General features: G+C 39.7%; 3 protein-coding genes across 5 annotated transcripts; 2 read left to right on the top strand and 1 right to left on the bottom strand.

Annotated features, from left to right (window-relative positions):
• The first annotated feature begins 309 nt into the window (after positions 1–309).
• Positions 310–4,026, top strand: LOC133728536 (heat stress transcription factor A-1-like). Of its 2 annotated transcripts, none has more exons than XM_062155936.1 (2): positions 310–645; positions 2,499–4,026. In XM_062155936.1, the coding sequence occupies exons 1-2, from the start codon at positions 421–423 to the stop codon at positions 3,750–3,752; spliced, it is 1,479 nt and encodes a 492-aa protein (XP_062011920.1). In that variant the 5' UTR covers positions 310–420; the 3' UTR covers positions 3,753–4,026. The 2 variants fall into 2 exon arrangements, with proteins under 2 accessions (XP_062011920.1, XP_062011921.1); XM_062155937.1 differs by lacking the exon at positions 310–645 and adding an exon at positions 1,146–1,385.
• Positions 4,027–6,720: 2,694 nt separating this feature from the next.
• On the top strand, positions 6,721–8,842 carry LOC133728538 (uncharacterized). Its single transcript, XM_062155940.1, has 3 exons — positions 6,721–7,433; positions 7,994–8,239; positions 8,562–8,842. Exons 1-3 carry the CDS (start codon positions 6,732–6,734, stop codon positions 8,691–8,693), a joined length of 1,080 nt encoding a protein of 359 aa, XP_062011924.1. The 5' UTR covers positions 6,721–6,731; the 3' UTR covers positions 8,694–8,842.
• A 53-nt stretch (positions 8,843–8,895) lies between these two features.
• Positions 8,896–14,214, bottom strand: LOC133728537 (disease resistance protein RPV1-like). Of its 2 annotated transcripts, none has more exons than XM_062155938.1 (6): positions 12,071–14,214; positions 10,807–11,782; positions 10,490–10,603; positions 10,304–10,387; positions 9,825–9,896; positions 8,896–9,593 (listed from the first exon to the last, which is right to left on the bottom strand). In XM_062155938.1, exons 1-6 carry the CDS (start codon positions 12,694–12,696, stop codon positions 9,384–9,386), a joined length of 2,082 nt encoding a protein of 693 aa, XP_062011922.1. In that variant the 5' UTR covers positions 12,697–14,214; the 3' UTR covers positions 8,896–9,383. The 2 variants fall into 2 exon arrangements, with proteins under 2 accessions (XP_062011922.1, XP_062011923.1); XM_062155939.1 differs by having other exon boundaries at positions 12,067–12,205.
• Positions 14,215–21,025: the final 6,811 nt, after the last annotated feature.

The following is a 21,025-nucleotide window of genomic DNA, read 5'->3' on the forward strand; positions in this document are numbered from 1 at the left end:
GATTGATTGGCTCGTGTAAAAGAAATCATCATTCGTCATTTCAAAATTTCACCCCACCTCGAATTTAACCTCATCGCAACATTAGTTGTTGTGTAATAAAAGTAAAAGAATCAATAAAACATCTCGTTTCTATGAAGAAAAAAAAAAGAAAAGGTAAGTTCATCTAGAATTGGATTTCTTTTTACCTTACCCAAAAAAAACTGATCCAATTCAATTTAGTTAGGCCGAAAAGTATTTAAGTGTGGAGGTGTGCCGTCAAGGGGTGTGTCAATATTTCCAACCCTGCCACCCATCGCTCTTTTACTCCCCCCTATTGACTCATCATCATCAACCCTGTAATCTAGGTCTTCACTCCTCACTCCAAACCCCCCACACTCTCTCTCTCTCTCTCTCTAAAACCCCCCCAATTCCGATTCAACCATGGAAGACGCGGCGACGATGATCAACTCGGCGACGAGCATCCCGCCGTTTCTGAACAAGACCTACGACATGGTCGACGACCCCTCCACCGACTACTTGGTCTCATGGACCGACGCCAACAACAGCTTCGTCGTTTGGAACGACGCCCAGTTCGCCAGGGATCTTTTGCCCAAGTACTTCAAGCACAACAACTTCTCCAGCTTCGTCCGCCAGCTCAATACTTATGTGGGTTTTCCCTTTCCTCCTTCTTTCCCATTTTTAATTTCAATTTTTTGTTAGTTATCTTGCGGATTTGTGATTGGTGTTTGGATGAAAGATCGATGCTTTATGCGGTGAAAATTCAATTTGGGGGTTTGTTATGCAGCATCAATATGCGATTAGGTTTTTGTGAAAAGTTGATAGAGTTAAAGAATTGGATTCAAGGTCATTCATTGCGTTCTTTCAGAAAAGATTTGAAATTCGAGTCTGATGATCACTATTGCTCATGCTTCTACAATTTCTTCACACTTGTTTTCATTCTAAATGAAACGCTTCTCCATTAAATAGAATCTTTTTCTTTTTCACTAAAAAAAATTGCTTTGACATTTGCAGATTTGGTATAATAATGTCCAATAAAATTTGAAGTGAATTCCAATGAAATTCGAAATGATTGGCATGTCACCTTTTCTTAAGCCTCAAAATCTCATCTTTTTTTTTCTTTTCTTTTTTTGGCAATAAAATCTCATCTTCTCACCTTTTGGTAGCTTGATGTTTTTTCATCTGGAGCTAGTTGGTTGTAGTTGGTGATTGATACTGCATGGGACTAGTTATATGGCATAACACTAGATGTGGTAATCATGTTGTCTGAACTCTTACAGATGACTGGTATCAAGTAGTGTTCCGGTTTTGGTAATTACTTATGGGCATTGTTAATAGAAAAACTAGCGCCATGTAATATTTCAATGAACAGGTATCTTACATGTGAGGTTTGTTCCTTTCCTCTTCTCTTACATCCTAGATTAAGGTTGCGAAACTAACCCTTCCATCCCTTGAAATTCATATACGATAGAGAAATTGTGTGACAATACTTGGGTTTTTTTATTTTAGAACGATATAAGAGGTGAAGCTAGGCCATTTTGTTTTTGCAGTTGTATTATTGATGTGTTTGAATAAGCATAGTCATAAATTAAATCCATGGAATGATAATTTTTAATGGAGTAACCTCTATATATACATACATAAGTATTTATGCAGTACAGTCATGATCTCCTACTTGCTTATGTGGTTGAAAGGGAAACTAAAATTTAGCAGCTGACATTAGGTATTAATTGTTTTGTCTTTAGGTCTATTTGAGATCATGTTATTGCTTTTTCTTCTGCTGTTAGCTCGGATTTTTAGGTTTGATGAACATTATAGCACTATTAGTGGCCGGAAACAATGGCTCTGTTCTCTATTGTTATGTGAATGGCTGTTTTAATGGTACTTCCTCTGGAATTTGTGACTGTTATCATAAAATTTACTAAACTATTGTTCCAATCCTAAATGATTTGGTGATCTTGCGACTGGTAAATACTCTCTATAAAAAGTAATTAAGAGACTATGATGTCTTAGGGCTGTTCTAATGTTACTTCCTCTGGAATTTGTGACTGTTAATTATAAAATTTACTAAACTATTGTTCCAATCCTAAATGATTTGGTGATCTTGCGACTGGTAAATACTCTCTATAAAAAGTAATTTAGAGAATATGATGTCTTTCTTTATTAAAAGAACGTGATGCCTGAAATATCTTCTTTTTGAGGCAAATGTCATTGAGCATGCTCTGTTTTATTTACCCGGTCGCCTATCCTTGTTTATTACTATTAAAAAAAGGGGCTTTTGATTTGTGGTTACTGGAAAGAAAGGAATAAGAAGAGTAAAGAAGAAGGCAAAAGCTTATGACTGTTGGAGGTTGAATACAACAATTATTACTATGAGAATAGTGTCTATTGCCCGAAACAGTCATGATATGAGAAATTTGTTTCTTTGTTCTGTGCTCCCAATGAAAATTAATTATCGCTGTTTGTATAATAATTTATGGTGTTGCTTTTAATTTTTGCAGGGTTTTAGAAAAGTTCATCCAGACCGATGGGAATTCGCAAATGAAGGGTTTCTAAGAGGTCAGAAACATCTTTTGAAGACTGTCAATAGGCGAAAGCCAGTTAATGTACAGAGTCATCAACAATCAGCACCAGTACCAGCACCTAAAGTAAAGAGCTCCCAAGTTGCTGCATGCGTAGAGGTGGGAAAACTTGGACTGGAGGAGGAGGTTGAAAGGCTTAAAATGGACAAGAACACTCTTATGCAGGAACTTATTAGTTTGAGGCAGGAGCAGCAAGCAACAGATAACCAATTACAGAATGTTGGTCAACGTGTGCAGGGAATGGAACAGCGGCAGCAGCAAATGATGTCATTTCTTGCAAAGGCTATGCATAGTCCTGGATTTTTATCCCAGCTTGTACAGCATCAGAATGAGAGCAACAGGCGCATCACTGGAAGCAACAAGAAAAGGAGACTCCCAAGGCAAGAAGACGAAATTTTGGTGGGGAAGCTTAGCAGTAAAACTCTGGATGGACAAATTGTGAAATACCAGCCTTCAATGAATGAAGCAGCAAAAGCAATGCTACGGCAGATTATGAAGATGAATATATCTCCTAGGCGGGAACCGTCAATGAACAATCCTGATGCTTTTCTGATTGACAATGTTCCTTCTTCCAATGTATTAGACAGTAGGAACTGTAGCCGGAATTTGGGAGTCACCCTTTCAGAGGTTTCACCAACTTATATGACAGCGGAATCTGGATTTCCTGTCACTTGTCATTCTAGAGCTACTTCTCAGGTCCAGTCTTCCCCTTCTGTGGCTACTGACTGTGTTACAGCAACTCAAATTTCAGAAGAGAACATCTACAATCTTCAAGAAGATACAGTTTTGCCTGAACTAACTGCAATGCATGGTATTGCCCCACCAAGCACTGTGGAGATCCCTAATGCAAACTTTATGCCCTCTGAGATGGTGAATACAGAGTACATGGATGTGTCAGTTTTGGATCAGGCAATGCCTACAAAAACTGAGGCCTTTTCTCCTGAGATCAATCCTGATGCAGATGTCTCGCAAGATGGAGAGCCTAACCTTCCGGGAATTAATGATGTCTTCTGGGATAAGTTTTTTGACACAGATGAAATTGATTTGAGTTCAGTTGTTGGGGTGACCAAGGATCAGGAGATGCAGTCAGGGAAGGGAAATGGATGGGACAAGATTCAACATCTAAGTCCAATTGCTCCTCAGCAAACAGGGCTTGAGGGCTTGATTGGTTGACCTTGTCTTTCCAGTTGTATATATATGTTTCTTGCCATCAAGAGGTATATCTAATCTGCTACTTACCATTAGAAGAATTTTATAGTCAAGATCCCTCAAATCTTAATCTTGCAATGTCCAGAAGATTAAGAACATATGTACCCTTGAATTGACAATTTTTGCCCCAGTACTACCTTCTCACCTCACCCTTGCCTCAAATGTATGTAATAAAAATACTTGTTATTACTCATTAACATGCAAAATATAAACATACTAGACGATATTGTATTTTCAACTTCATGGGTTCGCATGATGTTAATTGTTGTTAAATCTATGGCATGGTTCCCCCTCACTGTTTTCATAGAGTGGATGCAATTTAAAGTTTCTGAGCTGCAGAATATCTTTCTTTCAATTCTTGGGTTCCCAATTAGGCAAATTTTCATGGTTCTTGCACAGTTATCGGTTATGTACTGGTGTGCAGACAAAGCTCTTCAATCAGCTAGGATTTGCTATATGTTGACCAAGACCTTATGGTTTCTGTTGTCACCATGAATTGGGGTTAGAGATAGGCTGGTAATCGTACATATATATACTGCTTATGAGTTATGAGGTGGTTTATGAAATCTGTCTTGGTTTAATGTTTTCGTTTTTTGCTTGTTTACATGAAGCATTTAGGATATGGTAGAAACTTTTGCGAGTTTTTTGTTAATAACATAGCAGAAATTAACATCTTGAAAGTGGCCAAAGCAAGTAGTCGACTGTTGGTGTGGATTTTTTTGTTCTTAGCATATATTTGAGCGGCAACCAATTTATCGACTGCTTGTGTTTGTGCTTGTGTTTGCATCACCAAAAGAAGTCCAAACCTCTCACTGTTATTTCTGTTGCCAAACACTATTGTGAGCAAATAATAAAGTAACAGATCGCTTTGGCCTCCAATCAAGTTGATAAATTGAGCAATAAAACACCAAGGAAACAAATTAATAGAAAAAAAAACCTGTTAACGAGAGGAAGAGAAGATGGAAGAGATTGATAGAGAAGCAATGGCTAGAAGTGAAAGCATATCATGCGTCATTGCGTTGTATAATTCGGCACGAAATAAAATAAAATAAACTCCTGGCAATGAATCATGAATGTCTTGTTTGTAAAAGTCACCAACAATATAAAAATAATGCACATTTTCCAATAAATTATTCATTGGTTTAAAATTTCTCTTTGAAAAAATAAAATAAAAGAGATGCATGTTTGTTGATTACTCATTTGTTGTTAAAAGCCTCTCATTAAAATAAATAAATAAATAAAATAAAATAAAAGGGACGAATTCTCACTATTCAAGGTGTAGTGTGACGCTTGTATTGTTCTTCTATAACCATGCTTCTACAGTTTAAGCTACTCTCATTTTACTCGCTGTTAAAACGCAAAAACTTATAAATGAAAGAGAATTCAATTCCAACTTCTTCAATTCTTTTCTCTTCTTTGTTAGTTGATATTCAAGAAATTTTTTTATTGATGATTCTATTGTTATATTGTTTCGATTATATGGATTAAACCGATTAAAATCTCTTCTGAACTATTATTACAGAGCCTCGATCATGTGGTTTATTAGGGATTTTTTGTTTGTGACTAGAGTCGGATAGAGATTTTGAGAATTAGTAGGTTTCACGATGACCATCACATATCCTCTGCCACAAATAGAAGTCCGCAAGGAATTTGACAGCCTCCACTAGTGGATTATTACAAACTTAATGTGGATGGAGCTACGATAAATGGTAAAACCAAGCAGGGAGTCGGTGGTGGTGTTTGCAATCACGAGGGACTCGTAACGAGAGCGGTTGCTAAGCAATAGGAATGTCATATCTCCATCTTGGAAACTGAGCTCTTTGCTATTAATACATGTCTGGAATTTGCTCTAGATTTTTCTTTCTTCCCTCTGATCATTGAGTCTGATTGTGGAGAAGTTGTGTCTCTAGTAAATAAAGACGAGGACTATTATGCTACTGATGGAGTTGATTGTTTTTGAAATTCTCTATCGATTGTGTGAGTGTAACAAGGTGGTTCATTTGATCATTGAGTTCATTTTTGGGTAGAGAGGAAGGATTTTCTTACCTCATAGTTTGCATTAATAAAAATAAATATGTCATTTCTAACTCATGGGGTTTATGTCTTACGTCCTTCTAATATATTCTTCTTCATGACTTCATCTAATAATATAAAAGTGTGAGAGCGAGCCTCCTACCTTGACGGGGTTCCATGTTGTTGGGGTAGTGTGGTGTTTTGAAAGGGAGATGCTATAATTATTTTGAAATATATAGGATTATAGCAAAATAAATAAAATAAAGGGAAAATCTCACAAACAGTACCTGACCTATCGGTCACTAATAACTTTCGTACCTCAAGTTCAAAAAATATCATATTGGTACCTGAACTTCTGACCCCGACCCAATATCAGTACCTGGGAACAGTAAAATCGTTAACGGGGTTAATTTTTGAAGGGTAAATCTGTCATTTCACTGTTCATCATCTCCAAAACTCTCCCATCTCTCTACAATACCAGATTTCTTCTTCTTCTTCTTCATACCTCATCACCACTATCAACCAACCTTTCACTTCTTCAATAGCCAGCGTCCCATCCACCACCAACTCCTCTCACCTCTCACCTCTCCTTTGGTCGATTTGGGTTTGTGTGTGTGAGGTATGAAGAAGATAATGAAAAATCTGGGTTTGCAGAGAGAGAGGGGAGAGTTTTGGAGATGATGAACAGTGAAATGACAAATTTACTCTTCAAAAATTAACTCCGTTAACGATTTTACTGTTCTCAGATACTGATATTGGGTCGGGGTCAGAAGTTCAGGTACCAATCTGATATTTTTTGAATTTGAGGTACGAAAGTTATTAGTGGCTTGAAGTTCAGGTACTGTTTGTGAGTTTTTCCCTAAAATAAAATGGAGGTGGGTATAATATATAGGAAGCCCATCCTTCAAGTTTTGTTCACCAGTATGAAAGATGAAGCTAAGCCTCACTCCAAAACTCTCAACCTTCCTTAAACCCTCCCTTGCTTCTACTCCTCTCCGTCGCTCTATTTGCTCTTCTTCACCATCACCACCACCACCACCACCCATTTCTATAAAACCCCAAACCCCTCTCTTTCTGAGGCCACCCATTCACTCAGCCACCTCCTCAGACCTCCAGCAATGGCAGGACTGGGCCAAAACCCTCGCTTCCTCAGTTGGGTCCACCTTCGCCGACTCAGACAACGGCCCGGACTCGACCCTTTTGCTCAGAGAGCTCAACTGGCTCGTAGACGACGCAGTTCAACAAGGAATCGAAAATGGTCGAAGAAAAATTAGATTGAGAGTGAGTCTGGACGAATTGTACTTGTTGTGGAAGCAGAGGATTGAAGAGAGGAGACCCTTTCAGTACATTGTTGGGTGTGAGCATTGGAGGGAGTTGGTGCTGTGTGTTCAAGAAGGGGTTTTGATTCCGAGGCCGGAGACTGAGCTCATTGTGGATTTGGTGGGTGATGTGGTGAAGGGTGAGGAGGGTTTAAGAGAGGGTTTGTGGGCAGATTTGGGGACTGGGAGTGGGGCTATTGCTATTGGGATTGCGAGGGTTTTGGGGACTGGTGGTGGCAGAGTCATTGCAACTGATTTGAGTCCCACTGCGATTTCGGTTGCGGGGTTTAATGTGGAGAGGTATGGTTTACAGGTTAGTGTTTGGCATTGTGCTTATGGGTTAGAAGAGTTGGGAAATTTGGATTGCAAAATGACATGGTTGTAGTTGAGTTGACATGATATGTTGTGTTTTGAAGTTATGTTGAGGTAGATAGAGAATGCTAGAGTTATAGCTTTGTAATGCATTGGATTAGTTTTGGGGAATGAGAATGTTTGCTGATATGAGTTGTTGAATGAAAATGCAAGAAAAAGAGTCGAGCTTTATCACCTTGGTATTCGCTATTAGGTTCAGCTCTAGGCTCGAATACACACTTAAAAAAAGACGATAAATTTCTTTATCTGGATCTTTGGGATGTTATGAACTGGCACATGTGGGCTTTTTAAGAAGATAGTGCAATTTGACACTTTATTTGGCTATAGATGTTTGGTAATGTATGCTTCTGATTTTTTTCATGAAGAATGATACAAATATATTGATTGCCAGGTGACTTGGAGATGTAGTTTACAAATATTTGAACTTTCATAATCATTTTACTACTTTCAAAGTTTTCTATGTTGTTCTGTCCTCAAGCTCCTTCTTAATGTGCTAATCAGGATGTAGTGGAGCTAAGGCAAGGATCTTGGTTTGACCCATTAAAGGATGTGGAAGGTAAACTTGCGGGGTTTGTAAGTAATCCACCATACATACCAAGTGACAATATCTTGGGGCTACAAGCTGAAGTTGGAAGACATGAACCCAGAGTTGCACTGGATGGCGGTGTTGATGGCATGGATGATCTTTTACATCTTTGCAAAGGGGCTGCTTCCATGTTGAAACCTGGTGGATTTTTGGCTTTAGAGGTTTCTATTCTTTGTTCTCTAAAGTTTAAATTAGCGAAGTATGATTAGTTAATAACAGTACTTGAATGGAAATCAGCTGAAGTTGCACAGCGATATAATTGGTTAATGACCAAGTATTCTGTATATGAGATGGTGTGATAGAACTTTAGAGATAAATACGGGTTCTTACTTCCTAGTGAAGCTGAGACACCTACTGCTCCAACTGGGTGACTATAAGGTGTTTTTAGTGCAAGATCTGGTTAAATTTATTGTTGTTTCCACTAGTTTGTAATTGGTAATTTGATTCATTTTCTAACCTCTATTCCCTTGCTTTTTGTTGCAGACAAATGGTGAGAAGCAGTGCAAGTATCTTGTGGAGTACATGGAAAATGAGGCTAGAGGCAGCTTTTGTAATTTGAGTATAATTCCTGATTTTGCTGGTATTCATAGATTTCTTACCGGACTCCATAAATAACTCCAGCTTCCTGTATTGGCCTTCCAGAGTATAAACAAGAGGTATTCAAAAGTGTTTTCTTGTGATGTCTAGCACAGGCAACATCAAGTCTGCTGTCTGCACCAGTTAAAATAGAATGCAATTTGAAAGAAGCTTGCACAATGTGAACAATTGGAAAATGTTGTGTTTTTCTTGAAAATAGCCAATAGCTAATGGAGTAATGTGTTTATAAACAATTGTTTGTATTGGATTGAAAGAACAATATTTAGAATGGAATCATAAAAATTGAAATCCCCCTCTTATACAAGCAAACTACACCTTTTTTTCTGGTTTCTACCTTGGAACGAAATTTTATTAAGAAAAGAATACGTACAAAGAGGCTCAGTCGATGGTGGACTCTGCTGCATCATTCGGGTAGGAAGCATTATATGCCAAAATTGATTGAACACAAGCTTAAGAAGAGCAACCAAAACCTGAGCTCTTATGCCTGTAATGTCCTAAATCCTGGGGTAGTGATACAAAGGGTCTATCCATTTTTTATCATAAGATACCAAGCCATTTGCCTCTCTTAATTTGATACCTATCCACCTCTCTCAAAGTAAGCAAGGCTGCCAATCTTTATCTTGACAATCCTCACTATTTGCTTCCAGAATAGTCCAATCCTTTTCTCTATGGGATGTGCAGATGTTTTTCTGGCACAACCTTGGAGAGTTAATTAGCACAAAGTTTTGAGGACTCACAAAAGATACCTGAGGCCAGAGCTTGCTGAAGCCACACCTCAAATTCTTCTTCATCTTCATCCATCATTTCAGCATCCAAATCCCATGGGAATCTACTTGAGTGGGATCTTTGAGTTTTCTCCAAACCAACCATGTTTACATGGAAACTAGGCCGATGGGTGTTGGGCCTACACGCCATTCCCTGTACGGAAGAAGTTGCAGCTGTTAGATGTCAAACCATGATCTTCCTCATACGAGGTGCTTTCTTACAGAAGATTCAGCATGTTCTAAATGGCAAGTTAAGCGTCCATTTACAAAAATCTGACTTCAGGATCACTTTTTACAATAAATAATTGGCCAATCCACCCTGGAAACTATTTTGTTCAAACTGCACAGAATAATGTAGAACAAGGCCACACGTGTGAACACTAACCTGACAAACTGCCCATTCCGACACATCAAAGATTTTGCTATCAGCACAAACAAAAGCTCGTGGTATTTCCGCCTAAATGACAAGAAACCAAAGATTCAACTTAGATAAGAGGGATTGCTTATAGGTACATTGTTGGCAAGAAGGAAATTCTTCAAGATTCAATTCAATAAAGCATCTATTTATATTGAAGTTGAAAATAATTCCTTAGAACATGCATTATAGACATTGAAACAGGGAAATCATGTGAAAATCATTCAAAAGAATCATTGATAGCTGGCTCTCATCTCTACGCATGTGAGAGTTTACTTGAACTTACATCCTTCCAAATTATCATTCTTTCCCAAATTATCATTCTTTCCCAAGTTACTAAACAAAGGAAAAATAAAATTGCTTGAAATTTGAGAAAGGTTAAGAACTCATGAGGTCTAAGAAGTAGATACAGAAACATAAAAGAAAAGCACTTATTGCAAGAAAACTACCTTCTGAGGCCTATCAAAGACTAAGGATCTTTTGTACTCGACCCATCCATCTCCATCCTTTGCTTGATGATATTGGCGGCAATCCTAATCCCACAACAGATCCAAACAATTATATCTCTTGACTACAAACTGAAAAGTTGATAAGTTAAAGTTTGAAAAAATAAAAATAACAATACAATGTCTGACCTGACACCATCGAGCCTTGGTCTTACTTCTATTGGTGCACACCCATATATGAGAATTTCTACACTTGGTGCACTGTATACATCTCGACTCATCGGAACAATATCCTGGACCGTTCTGCTTACAGTAAAAATATATTGACACAATCTTGATCAGATCAATTACAGAAACTAGCATTTACTAACATTACATAAGACACCCTACAAAATGCAACTAATATTGTAATATATGGAAATGAGTATTCATACCAGAGAACAACTCAGACATTATATATTGTAAATGCATCATACTTGCCCAGCAAGCAACTAAACATCACTAACCTGAGCTGAAGTAGCATAAGAGGTCTGGCACTGGCACACACTTTTAGTCTTTGATTCTTCTGTCCGCAATTGCTCATCATAGCTTTGTAGTACATCCATCACATTTTCATCACCTTTAAAGAAACATGCAATCTGAAGAAAAACTTCTTTCATCAGATCAGGCAATGCCTTGTAACTTCTTTTGAGAACTTGTTGAATATCTTGGTTAGGGTATCTGTTGTAATACTCTACTGCAGCTTTCCACTCATCCTTATCATTTTTACTACATAGATCTGACCCCAAAACTTCCAAAACTAACGGAATCCCTTTAGCATAATGTATTACCTCAATTGCAAGTTCAAAGAAGTCATCCGAACATATATTTCTTTTGAAGGCATTGAAATTGAAGAGCTCTAAAGCTTCTTGATCATTTAATTCCTTCACCACATATATTGAATTGACTTGATGAGCACTTAGGCACTTCGTATTTCTTGTTGTTATGATAATTCTACTTCTTGGACCAAACCAATCACACCCTCCAGCAAGTTTTCTTAATTGATCCAAGTCGTCCACATCATCAAGAACTAACAGAACCCTTTTCTGGCTTAGTTTTTGCTTGAGCACAGTGATTCCTTCATCAACATTGGTTACATTAGGTGGATTCCTCTCTATAATCTTAGAAAGAAAATTGTTTTGTAGCTTGACAAGACCTCCATATGAAAATGATTCTTGTCCAACATTTGCCAGGAAACAGTTATGTTCAAACTTATGGCTAATTGAATTGTAAACAGCTTTTGCAAGTGTTGTTTTTCCTATTCCACCAATTCCCCATATCCCTATCATATTAGGATCGTATTCCCCAACATTTAAGAGCTTAAGTATGTCTTCTACACGAGATTTTATTCCAACAGGATATGTTGCCACATGTAAAGGGTTGCATTTCATTATTTTGGTTGATATCTCTTTAACAATTTCATCAATGATATTCGCTTCATGCCTGCAAATGTAAAAGCATATGAAACATTTAGTTTAAACTTTCTTACATGTCTAGTTTTTTAGGGGACGGATCAATGACGGACTAAATCATATTCAAGATTAGAATAGTCCATTAGTTAGTTAAACTATTGATGCATGGGTAAGATTAAACATTATGTAAAGTGAAACTATTGATGCATGAGTAAGATTAAACATTACGTAATCTGTTAACTAAGTTAACTATGTGTTAACGGTAGAATGTTAAAATCTGCATTATAAAGTTGAGATGCTTGAGAGTGAACATACGTACACTCCATCCGAGATGTGCCATCCAAGCAAAGTTGCTGCTTTTCTAAGAGCTGCCTTCCAATTCGCCACCTTCTCTAAGTTATCCTTGTATTTGCTAAGGTGAGCAATTGCCTCACCAACCTGGCCCTTCTGGTACCGTATCATCGATGGATCTACCTTGTAGAAAATTGGGTAAACGATTTGTTGCTTGGATTCTTTACATTGAAAGATCTTGACAAGTTCATTCAAGCACCACTTTGAAGATGTATAGTTCGTAGAGAATACAACAATGGAAATCCTTGATCCTTCAATTACTTTGAGAAGCTCTTGTGATATATCTTCTCCTTTCAGAAGCCCTTCATCATCTAGGAAAGTGTTAATTCCCTTGTTAACCAAATTGCTGTACAAATGGCCTGTGAAATTGTTGCGCGTATCAGCACCTCTAAAACTCACAAAGACATCATGTGTGAACAAATGGGGGGAAGAAGAGGAAGAGGAAGAGGCTTCAAATTGAGGTTTGCTCATATCCATGTTGTTTGATTGCAGGAGGATGAGTGAGGAGGCTGAATTGAAATAATTTCGGATGGTATTGTTACTGTCAAGGACTATATGTCTTGTTATATATATTAGGCCTCTCGGTTTGGCCATGTGCAAAGCAGTTTCCTGGCTCCTTCAGCGAAAGTAATGGAGTTGTAAGCGTCACTGAGTGGTCATTAGAAATAGCACTACAACAAAAGTGGGAGGCAGACAACAAGTGGGACACGTCCAAAAGAAAAAAGACAACAAATGTGGGAGACAGACACCAACGTGATTGACGGCTTTAGACCCCAACACTCCAACAGACGGTGATATCTTCAAAAATCTGGGATAGTAACCTTCGGGACATTTGCTTTGGTTTTATGCATGTCACTCTTCTTTCTAGAAAGTGACACTTCACACTAGTGGAAAACCATTTGGGGATCGTTCAGATGATACATATGAGACTTCACTCTGTTAGTAAAACAGCACATTTCGGGACCAGCCGCCATTAACAAATTCACCACTTCACTGTGACCAAATCGGACAGCTACATGAGATGCTGTATCCTTCCGCAAATTAGTAACACGAAGCAGCTCTTTATAAGCTTCAGCATCAGCTGGTCCACTTTCCACTTCAGCTGCTTCACCCTGTAGTGTTTTCTTCGAGTGTTCAATGAGGAATGTTATTACCTCATTGCAACCACTCTTGCAGCAACGTGCAGAGGGGTGTCGCCATACTTGTTGGCAGCCCAAAACAGCGGAGATTGATCATCTAGTGGTACTTCCGTGAAGACGTTTATGTGTTTGAATTCAGCAGGGCATTGCAGCAAGGTGAAGAATGTTGTTGTATTTAGGTGTTCTCTGATTGAGAAGATCATCATCTCTGATAGTTATCTTCAAGACATCAACGTCACCGGATGTTACTGCCTCATATAGACGAGGATCCATCGCTAGCTTTGAACTTTCTGATATCCCAACTATATTGAAAAGGGCTGGCTGGTTTCGGCTCGGAAACCGAGTGTTTTTGCCTCAACCGAAACTTCTCGGCTTGCCTAAATCTCTTACCGTAGCCGGACCGAGCTTTCCGGTATCCGAAACTTCGGTTTACCGAGATAAACGGTTGGTTTCGGTCGGTACCGGAGAATTCCGACGGCCGGGAGTTAGAGGCGATAATCGATCCGTGCAGCAAAAAGATCCGGTGAAGTTTAAATTGCAGATTTGCAGATAGAGGTTTAAGCCTCAGATCTATAGATCATGAGGTATATAAGCCTCATATGTATGAAAAAACAAATGAAGAAGATGAGGCATGCAGAATGAAGAAGGAGAAAGATTGAAGGAAAGACGAAGAAGAAGAAGAAGAAGAAGAAGAAGAAATAGTAGACCCAAGTGGAGGGTTAGGCAATATAGGAAGCCGGTACCTGGGGAAATGATCCACAGTTCACTATAGGCCCGACAATTATTGCAAGCTGTTCAAAATGAAATTGAGCAAAGTCAGAAACAGTAGAAGAATGAAGGGAGGAGGAGAGAACATTAATTTTTCGATCGAAGATAAGTTTTGAAGACTTATTTTTGATTTCTATCGCATGAGAATTTAATTTTTGTATTCGATATAATAAAGAGAGCCACATCGCTAGGATGTAACTCTCAGATCTTAAACAATGACCAATGCTCGTGGGAACACAAAACTCTGGTGTTCACATTTTAAACAGGGAGAATTCTACAAATGATTACTTAATTATGACTCATTCGACATTTTGGTCACTCAAGTTTCAAATATATCACTTTGGTCACTCAAGTATTACACTGTCATTTACAAAAGTCGCCCAAGGGGCATTTTTTCTCACAACAGTGTAATACTTGAGTGACCAAAGTGATATATTTGAAACTTGAGTGACCAAAGTGTCGAATGAGTCATAATTGAGTGACCAAAGTGACTATTCTCCCTTTTAAACAAACTATATAATTTTTTATGGGTATTTCTAAATGTACCCAGCAAATATCTTAACATACCCAGCCCTAGAATATTATATTAAATTTTCTAAATTTACCCTTAAGTAAAATACACCCAGCTAAAAACCCAGCAAAAAAAAAAAACGCAAGATGCTGGGAAGGGCTCCAAATTTGTGTCTCTTTGTACAACAATAAAGAAAAGTTTTCAACAAAAGCAACAAAAACCAAGCTCGGATTCTCCTCCATGTTGTTTCTGTAAGAATCACAGCAAGCTGCCAAAGAGATGCAACAAAGTTTACATCAGTCCATTCATATTGATTGCTGAAAGTATTGTGTAAAGTTCTCATAAAATCAAGGTACAATAATGCAAAATTGAAAATGCAAGATAGCCTAAGAGCTTCCCAAATCCAAAATCATGAGGTTTGCTGAGCACGTGCAAACAAACAAAAAATAAAAAGAATGAAAAAGCAAATCATTAAGTGAGACAGCAAAAATGTGTGATCTGTCCAGCTTGTATCCATGAGTCTTCTCCCTGGCAAGTTCAGCTTCCAGAGGAGTATTGAACTCAATGAAGCAGTACGTAGCCCATTGTCTTCTATGTCTCTTGGATCTGGTTGCTGGGTTTGTAAATCAAAGCAAGGGTAAAGTTGGAAGTTATAGGACAATATATTAAGTGCTGGGTGTATTTAGATATTTGCTGGGTACATTTAGAAATACCCTTTTTTATTATTATTATTTAGACAAAGACTGCCCATCTGTCCTAGCTGGGTCTTGTAAGAAACTGCTCTGAAATTAACAGATAATGCCCCTCCTCCCACCGGCCGACTGATTAGATTAATTTTTAATTCATCTATAATTATATCTGGTTGTCTTCTTTTCTCTGTTTTCTTTTGTGTGTAGTAATCAAGATGACAGAAGTCTTTATTAAAGTGGAGTCTTTATTCGATGGTAGCTCGTTTCTAAGAAAATGGGGACATGCTTCGGGACTTCGGGTCGTTGGAAACTTGGAATATATTAAATATTTGGGAAAACATAACGAACCATCCATCTGTTGAAGTAAAAAGGAATTGCAGAGAGAACTGTGTCGTATTATTGATAATAGGAGCCCTTTATATAGGGAATTTACAGAGTACAAGAAATGTAATAGTAGGGCTGGGCATTTTAGCCCGAAAGCCCGCAAGCCCGATCCGGCCCGCCTTGGACTGGCCCGTAAGGTCCGGGCCCTATAAATTTTTATGAGAAACGGTCCGCCCGATCCAGCCCGCCTTGGACTGGCCCGTAAGGTCCGGGCCCTATAAATTTTTATGAGAAACGGTCCGGGTTCGGGTCAAGATATATAAAAAACGGTTCGGGCCCGGACCCAGTAATTTTCATAAACAAAAGCCCGTAGGGCCCGAAATATGGACAAATAGACAAGTGTCTTATATTAATAGACATGCATGTCCACACTTTTACCATACACTCCCTCACATGTAATCCGTGCTCTAAGGCTTATCTTTTTCCCCTCCCATTCACACAGTAGCAGCCGCATATCTCTCTCTCTCTCACCCCCTCCCCTCCCCTCCCCACCCCACTTCTTCTACATTTTTCTGCAAATCCATGGAACCTGCCACCAAGTTGACTCCCTTCTCTTCATAAAAGCCATTTCGGCATCACCTAGATCTCATCTCCTTCTTAAGAATTTTTTCTTTTCTTTTTCTTCTTCTCCTCGATCTCTCCGACTACCTTTCCTCACATAGGTTATGCTTTTACCTACATAAAGTTCCATCAATTCAAGATCAGTTCCTAGCATCATCAATTTCTCATCTGGGTTTTCTTCTCTCATCATCTTGTTGTGTTCTTGCATGTTGTTTTGTTTTGCTGAATTTGAATTTCTAGAGAATTATTGTTTTGTCGTCTAATTTGTTGCTCTTCCTATTTGACGATCAAACCTGGAACACTGATTCAATGATGGAGGAAAAAATTGATTCGAATTCTGATATGATGAACTGATGAAACTGGAAAAACTGGAAAAAAAAATATAAAACTCAAAATGATGTTTTGGGCCCGAAATTCTGCGGGCCGGTCCCTATACGGGCCCCGTTCGAACATACCTTTGCTTTGGGGCCGGCTTGTTTTTTCCGGTCCGTTCCCGGGCCTTGCAAAAATTATGGGGATAATGCTCATACACCCCCGATCCCTGAAAATACTTCTCATACACCCCAGTGTCTTATTTTTATTCCTCTTTACATAACTTTTCCTCATTTCCATTCCTACCAACCCATCTTATCAAAACCTCTACCAGTAATACCCTCTCCTGGTTGTTTTTGTCACTTTGGTCGTGTCTCTATCAGTCTGTATGTCTGTCTTTACTTAAATTTGTTTTGTTGAAACGTGGTGGGCCCATAAGAATTGTATTTGTTTAATATATATACAAATGTTGCAATCATCCTCTATTTCAAAGGTAAACAGTGCACTTTACTATTCAGAATTTCGATCGTTGACAGACTTGAGTTGAATGCTATCTGCAAAAATACTAGCAAAGAATTGAATCAGGAAAGAGAAAAATTGAGAAAATTGAAAGACTATAGAGAACGTCTTCCTAGGGAAACTCCCAATTATTGGGATATCCTCTATAGACTTCAAACAAGAATTTATAAACTAGAACAAGATATTGATAATCTTTTATATGTTCTAGAAGAGGAACAAAAACCTCTTGATTATTTGAGCATTGGTTAGATCCGCAAATCACTGGTATCAGAGCTTGAAAACGGAGCTCAGCAGGAGAATCCCCGATGGGGACAATGTCTGATTTGATAATAGAGAGACTGAATTCTCTATTAACCTCATCTGATGAAAAATATCAGAACCTGCAGAAAGAAATATCTAGATATCAAGATCATCTAGAAAAAATTCCTGAGATAATCCACCAATTAGAAAGATTGGAAAACAAACTGGATTATATCAAGGAACTTCCAAAAACGGAAGAAGAAAAGCTAACGAGTGTTAGTAGAAAAATCAATGAACAGCAAAAAACGCTGGATTCTATGAAAAGTATACTGAAGGACAAGAAAGTGCCTACAGTAAAACCAAAGAAGGCTAATGGGTTCAAACCATTAGAAAGGCCAGAAAAGAATCCTGTTCCAAACATGATTTTTCTGGAACCATCAACTAGTTCTACTAGTATTTGGTATGAAAAGCCGACAGAAACTCGAGATGTCAACATGTTAAGCATCTTCGGGAAAAAGAAAGGAGTACAACTCCTAAATGCTGAAGAATTTGAATACAATGAAATCGAGCATGAGGTAAAAAAACGCCTCAATTCCAAAGCTAGATTTCAAACAAATCTACAGAAGGGGAACCTTTGACCTGATGGACATCCATCATTTCAAAAAACTGGAATTTACAACCCCTTCCACAACAGGAGAAACAGATCTACTAATGATCACTCCATCTGAAGTCGCCAGAGCTAGATCAAAAAATTATCAATTTATGCATATTGGAGCAGTCCAAGTAGGCATAAAGCTTTTAGCTCGAGAAGGCATAAACTGTTCAGTTCTATGTGTCTTACAAGACAATAGACTAACAGATTTCCAAGCTAGTCTGTTGGGAACCCTTGAAGCATCTTTGTGCAACCAGGTGGCGTATTTCAACTGCTTCCCCAACTTCTCAACCAGCTTGAAGGACGCAGCCCACTGTCTCCGACTGAGAGTCAAGACAGACGGCATATCTATGAAAAAGGATATGCAAGAATTGGCAATAGTATACAGAATATACTATAAATTAATGAGTACTACAGTAGAGCCAAAGACAAGGATAACAAATATCCCTGGTCTTACTACTGGATTCCTCACCAGTCAGAAGAACCATTCACAACAGATTCACAAGGTTACTTGGAATGAAGTAACTTTTCCTATTGAATGGAAGTTATCTGGTCCGAAGCTACCAGCAGAAAGTGCAAAAGCTAAAATTTATGAAAGTAGAAAGACTGGAGAAATCAGTCTAAATTTTGACAATCACAGAAAAAGTGATGTCTGTCCTGAAAATTTCAGGATAAACAAGAATCTTCTCAGAAGAAGCTACAACACTAGAGAAGCTAGTGTCAGTGGTACAAAAAGCTCTGAAAAACCATCAGAGTCCATATCCATCACTGAAGAAGAATTGGAAGCTGATCTAAACAGACCAGCTAATATGCTTAGAGCACAAAAGCTCTATTATCTCTATGAAGAAGCAGAGTCCTGCGAAAATCCTGAACGATTAGAAAAACTAATCGAAGAAATGAAAAAATTCAAACCAGGAAAGGAAAGAAAACTCCTTCCCTATCAGGATATTGAAATGGAAGAAGGAGATAGCTCCAGTTCCAAAACAGTTATCATTAGAGAAAAGGGAAAGATCAAACTCCCTGTTCAGAAGGCCCCTAGGGGCAGAAATGGAGAAAGAAATTCTCAAAGATTTGTCCCAGAGGACAAGATTCCCAGAGTACCAATTTCCAACTATGGTATCTGGCTAGATCTAGACAAAGTTCTAGACAAGAGAAAAACTCTTGATCAATGGGTAGACAGCCTGATGATGGCATCCGCTCTTACCCTTGGAAAATTTGAAGCTCCTGATCTACAGATGTACTTTGAAACTACTCTTACCGGGGTAGCTAAGAAGTATTACTTCGCTTTCAAAGAAACCGCCAGAGCAAAAGAATGGCTGGAAGAGATCAGAACTTCAAAATCTCCGTATGATTTTGCAGCACCACTGTACAATCAGTTCTGTGGAGATTTCTCAAATTTCAGTGAAAAGGCTTGTTAATGCTCAAAGTCTGGCGGTAGCCAAACCTTCGTTTAACGCGGGTCCGGTGGGCGGACCGCTACTCTGTATACTTTGTGATCCTTGCTGGCTGCCAAATGAAAGACAGGGCGTCAGAGGGAGACCGCGTTGGGCGGTCTTCACTTCTCCGATGCCTAAGTCAGTTGCTACATATAGGCAGCATAATAATAAATGAGTAGTTAATGCGTAATAATGAAGAGAGAAGAGAGGACCTTTTATAGGTGAGGAGAGGTCTGATCTTCTCTTTGTTTTCGATGTGGGACTGATATGCTTCAGTTCCCAGTTTCAGTAGCTTCTGATGCCGTCTTGGCAGAGTGTGTGGCGGCGCGTTAGCGGTGATCCCGGGGAATTCTTGTGCTCAGGCCGTGGCCCGCCTGGCTGCCTATCCGTGGGTCACTCCTTTGACGGTAGTTGGCACCTCTGGTGGTACGATGAGCGTGGCTGATTATAGCTAATTATGCTTTGCAAATGTACATGTAGGTACAAGTCCCCCAAGTCCCCAGTCAAGGAGGGCAATCTTGGTTGGGGAGTTGATCGGCGGTTTGAAGCGTTTTCTTCCGCTAGACTTTGCAAAAGCATAATTAGCGTCGGTGCGTTGTCAGCCATGGATATTACTGAGCAAACGCTTTATACCCTTTCGGGTGGGCCCCTGCTAGGCCCCCCAGGGAGTCCCCCACTCCCCGGCTAAGATGGACCTCCGGATGGTCGCAAAATTTGTTTGGTGAGGGGGAGCTGCACGGAGCAGAGGGTGTTGGGTAGCGAACCCAATCTTTAGTACCCGAGTGACGGGGGTCAACGTACCTGATCAGGGCCGTCGTAGACTGTTGACTAGTCCCCGTGTCCCGTAGGGACAATCTGACTGTAACGCCGCGTGGCGGTCATTTGTCAGAATGAGGCGTGGCCTCGGGATCCGCCGCTGGCGGGTGTCCCCCCGCTGGTTTATAGCAGTAAACAGCGTCCAGTGGACGTGCTTGGCGTTACTTTATTGAGCGGTACCGCGCTGAATAAAGTACGCGACTTGCCAGATAAAAGAGGTTTCCGCTAGAGGTGTGTAGCGGAAGGCGCCCCGTTTGTATGATGACAAGGGAGAAGTTCCGCTGTTGGGAGACTTCGTGAATAACAGCTAGTGAAAAGTTCCGCTGGCGGGGTTCCGCCCAGTGGAGACAGTCACTTGGAGAGGACAAGTGAGAAGTTCCGCGGGCGGGGTTTCGCTCAGCGGAGACCGTCACTTGGAGAGGACAAGTGAGAAGTTCCGCTGGCGGGGTTTCGCTCAGCGGAGACCGTCACTTGGAGAGGACAAGTGAGAAGTTCCGCTGGCGGGGTTTCGCTCAGCGGAGACCGTCACTTGGAGAGGACAAGTGAGAAGTTCCGCTGGCGGGGTTTCGCTCAGCGGAGACCGTCACTTGTAGAAGGGCGTACTTGTGATTGCTTCCGTGATACGCCTCGTCTGACGGCGGTTGACATGTGGCAAATAACTAGAGGGTTAGCGTGCGGAGACGCGTCTCCTCAGTCCGGCCGTCTTCTCGTCATTAATGCGAGTAATGATGGATTTCGTAACCGAGGCGACGCCTCGGTTAACCCGGAGGGTTAGTGCGAGCAGGAGACACGTGTACGGCTGGGGTGTGATGTCGTTTTCTAGCGGACGGCCCAAAAGCCTCTGATGTGGACATAAAAGGGGGGGAACTCATCGAGAAGGGACATCACAAAATCCA

Source organism: Rosa rugosa, chromosome 2 (assembly GCF_958449725.1).
Source record: "Rosa rugosa chromosome 2, drRosRugo1.1, whole genome shotgun sequence".
In the NCBI taxonomy this organism is placed as follows: domain Eukaryota; kingdom Viridiplantae; phylum Streptophyta; class Magnoliopsida; order Rosales; family Rosaceae; genus Rosa; species Rosa rugosa.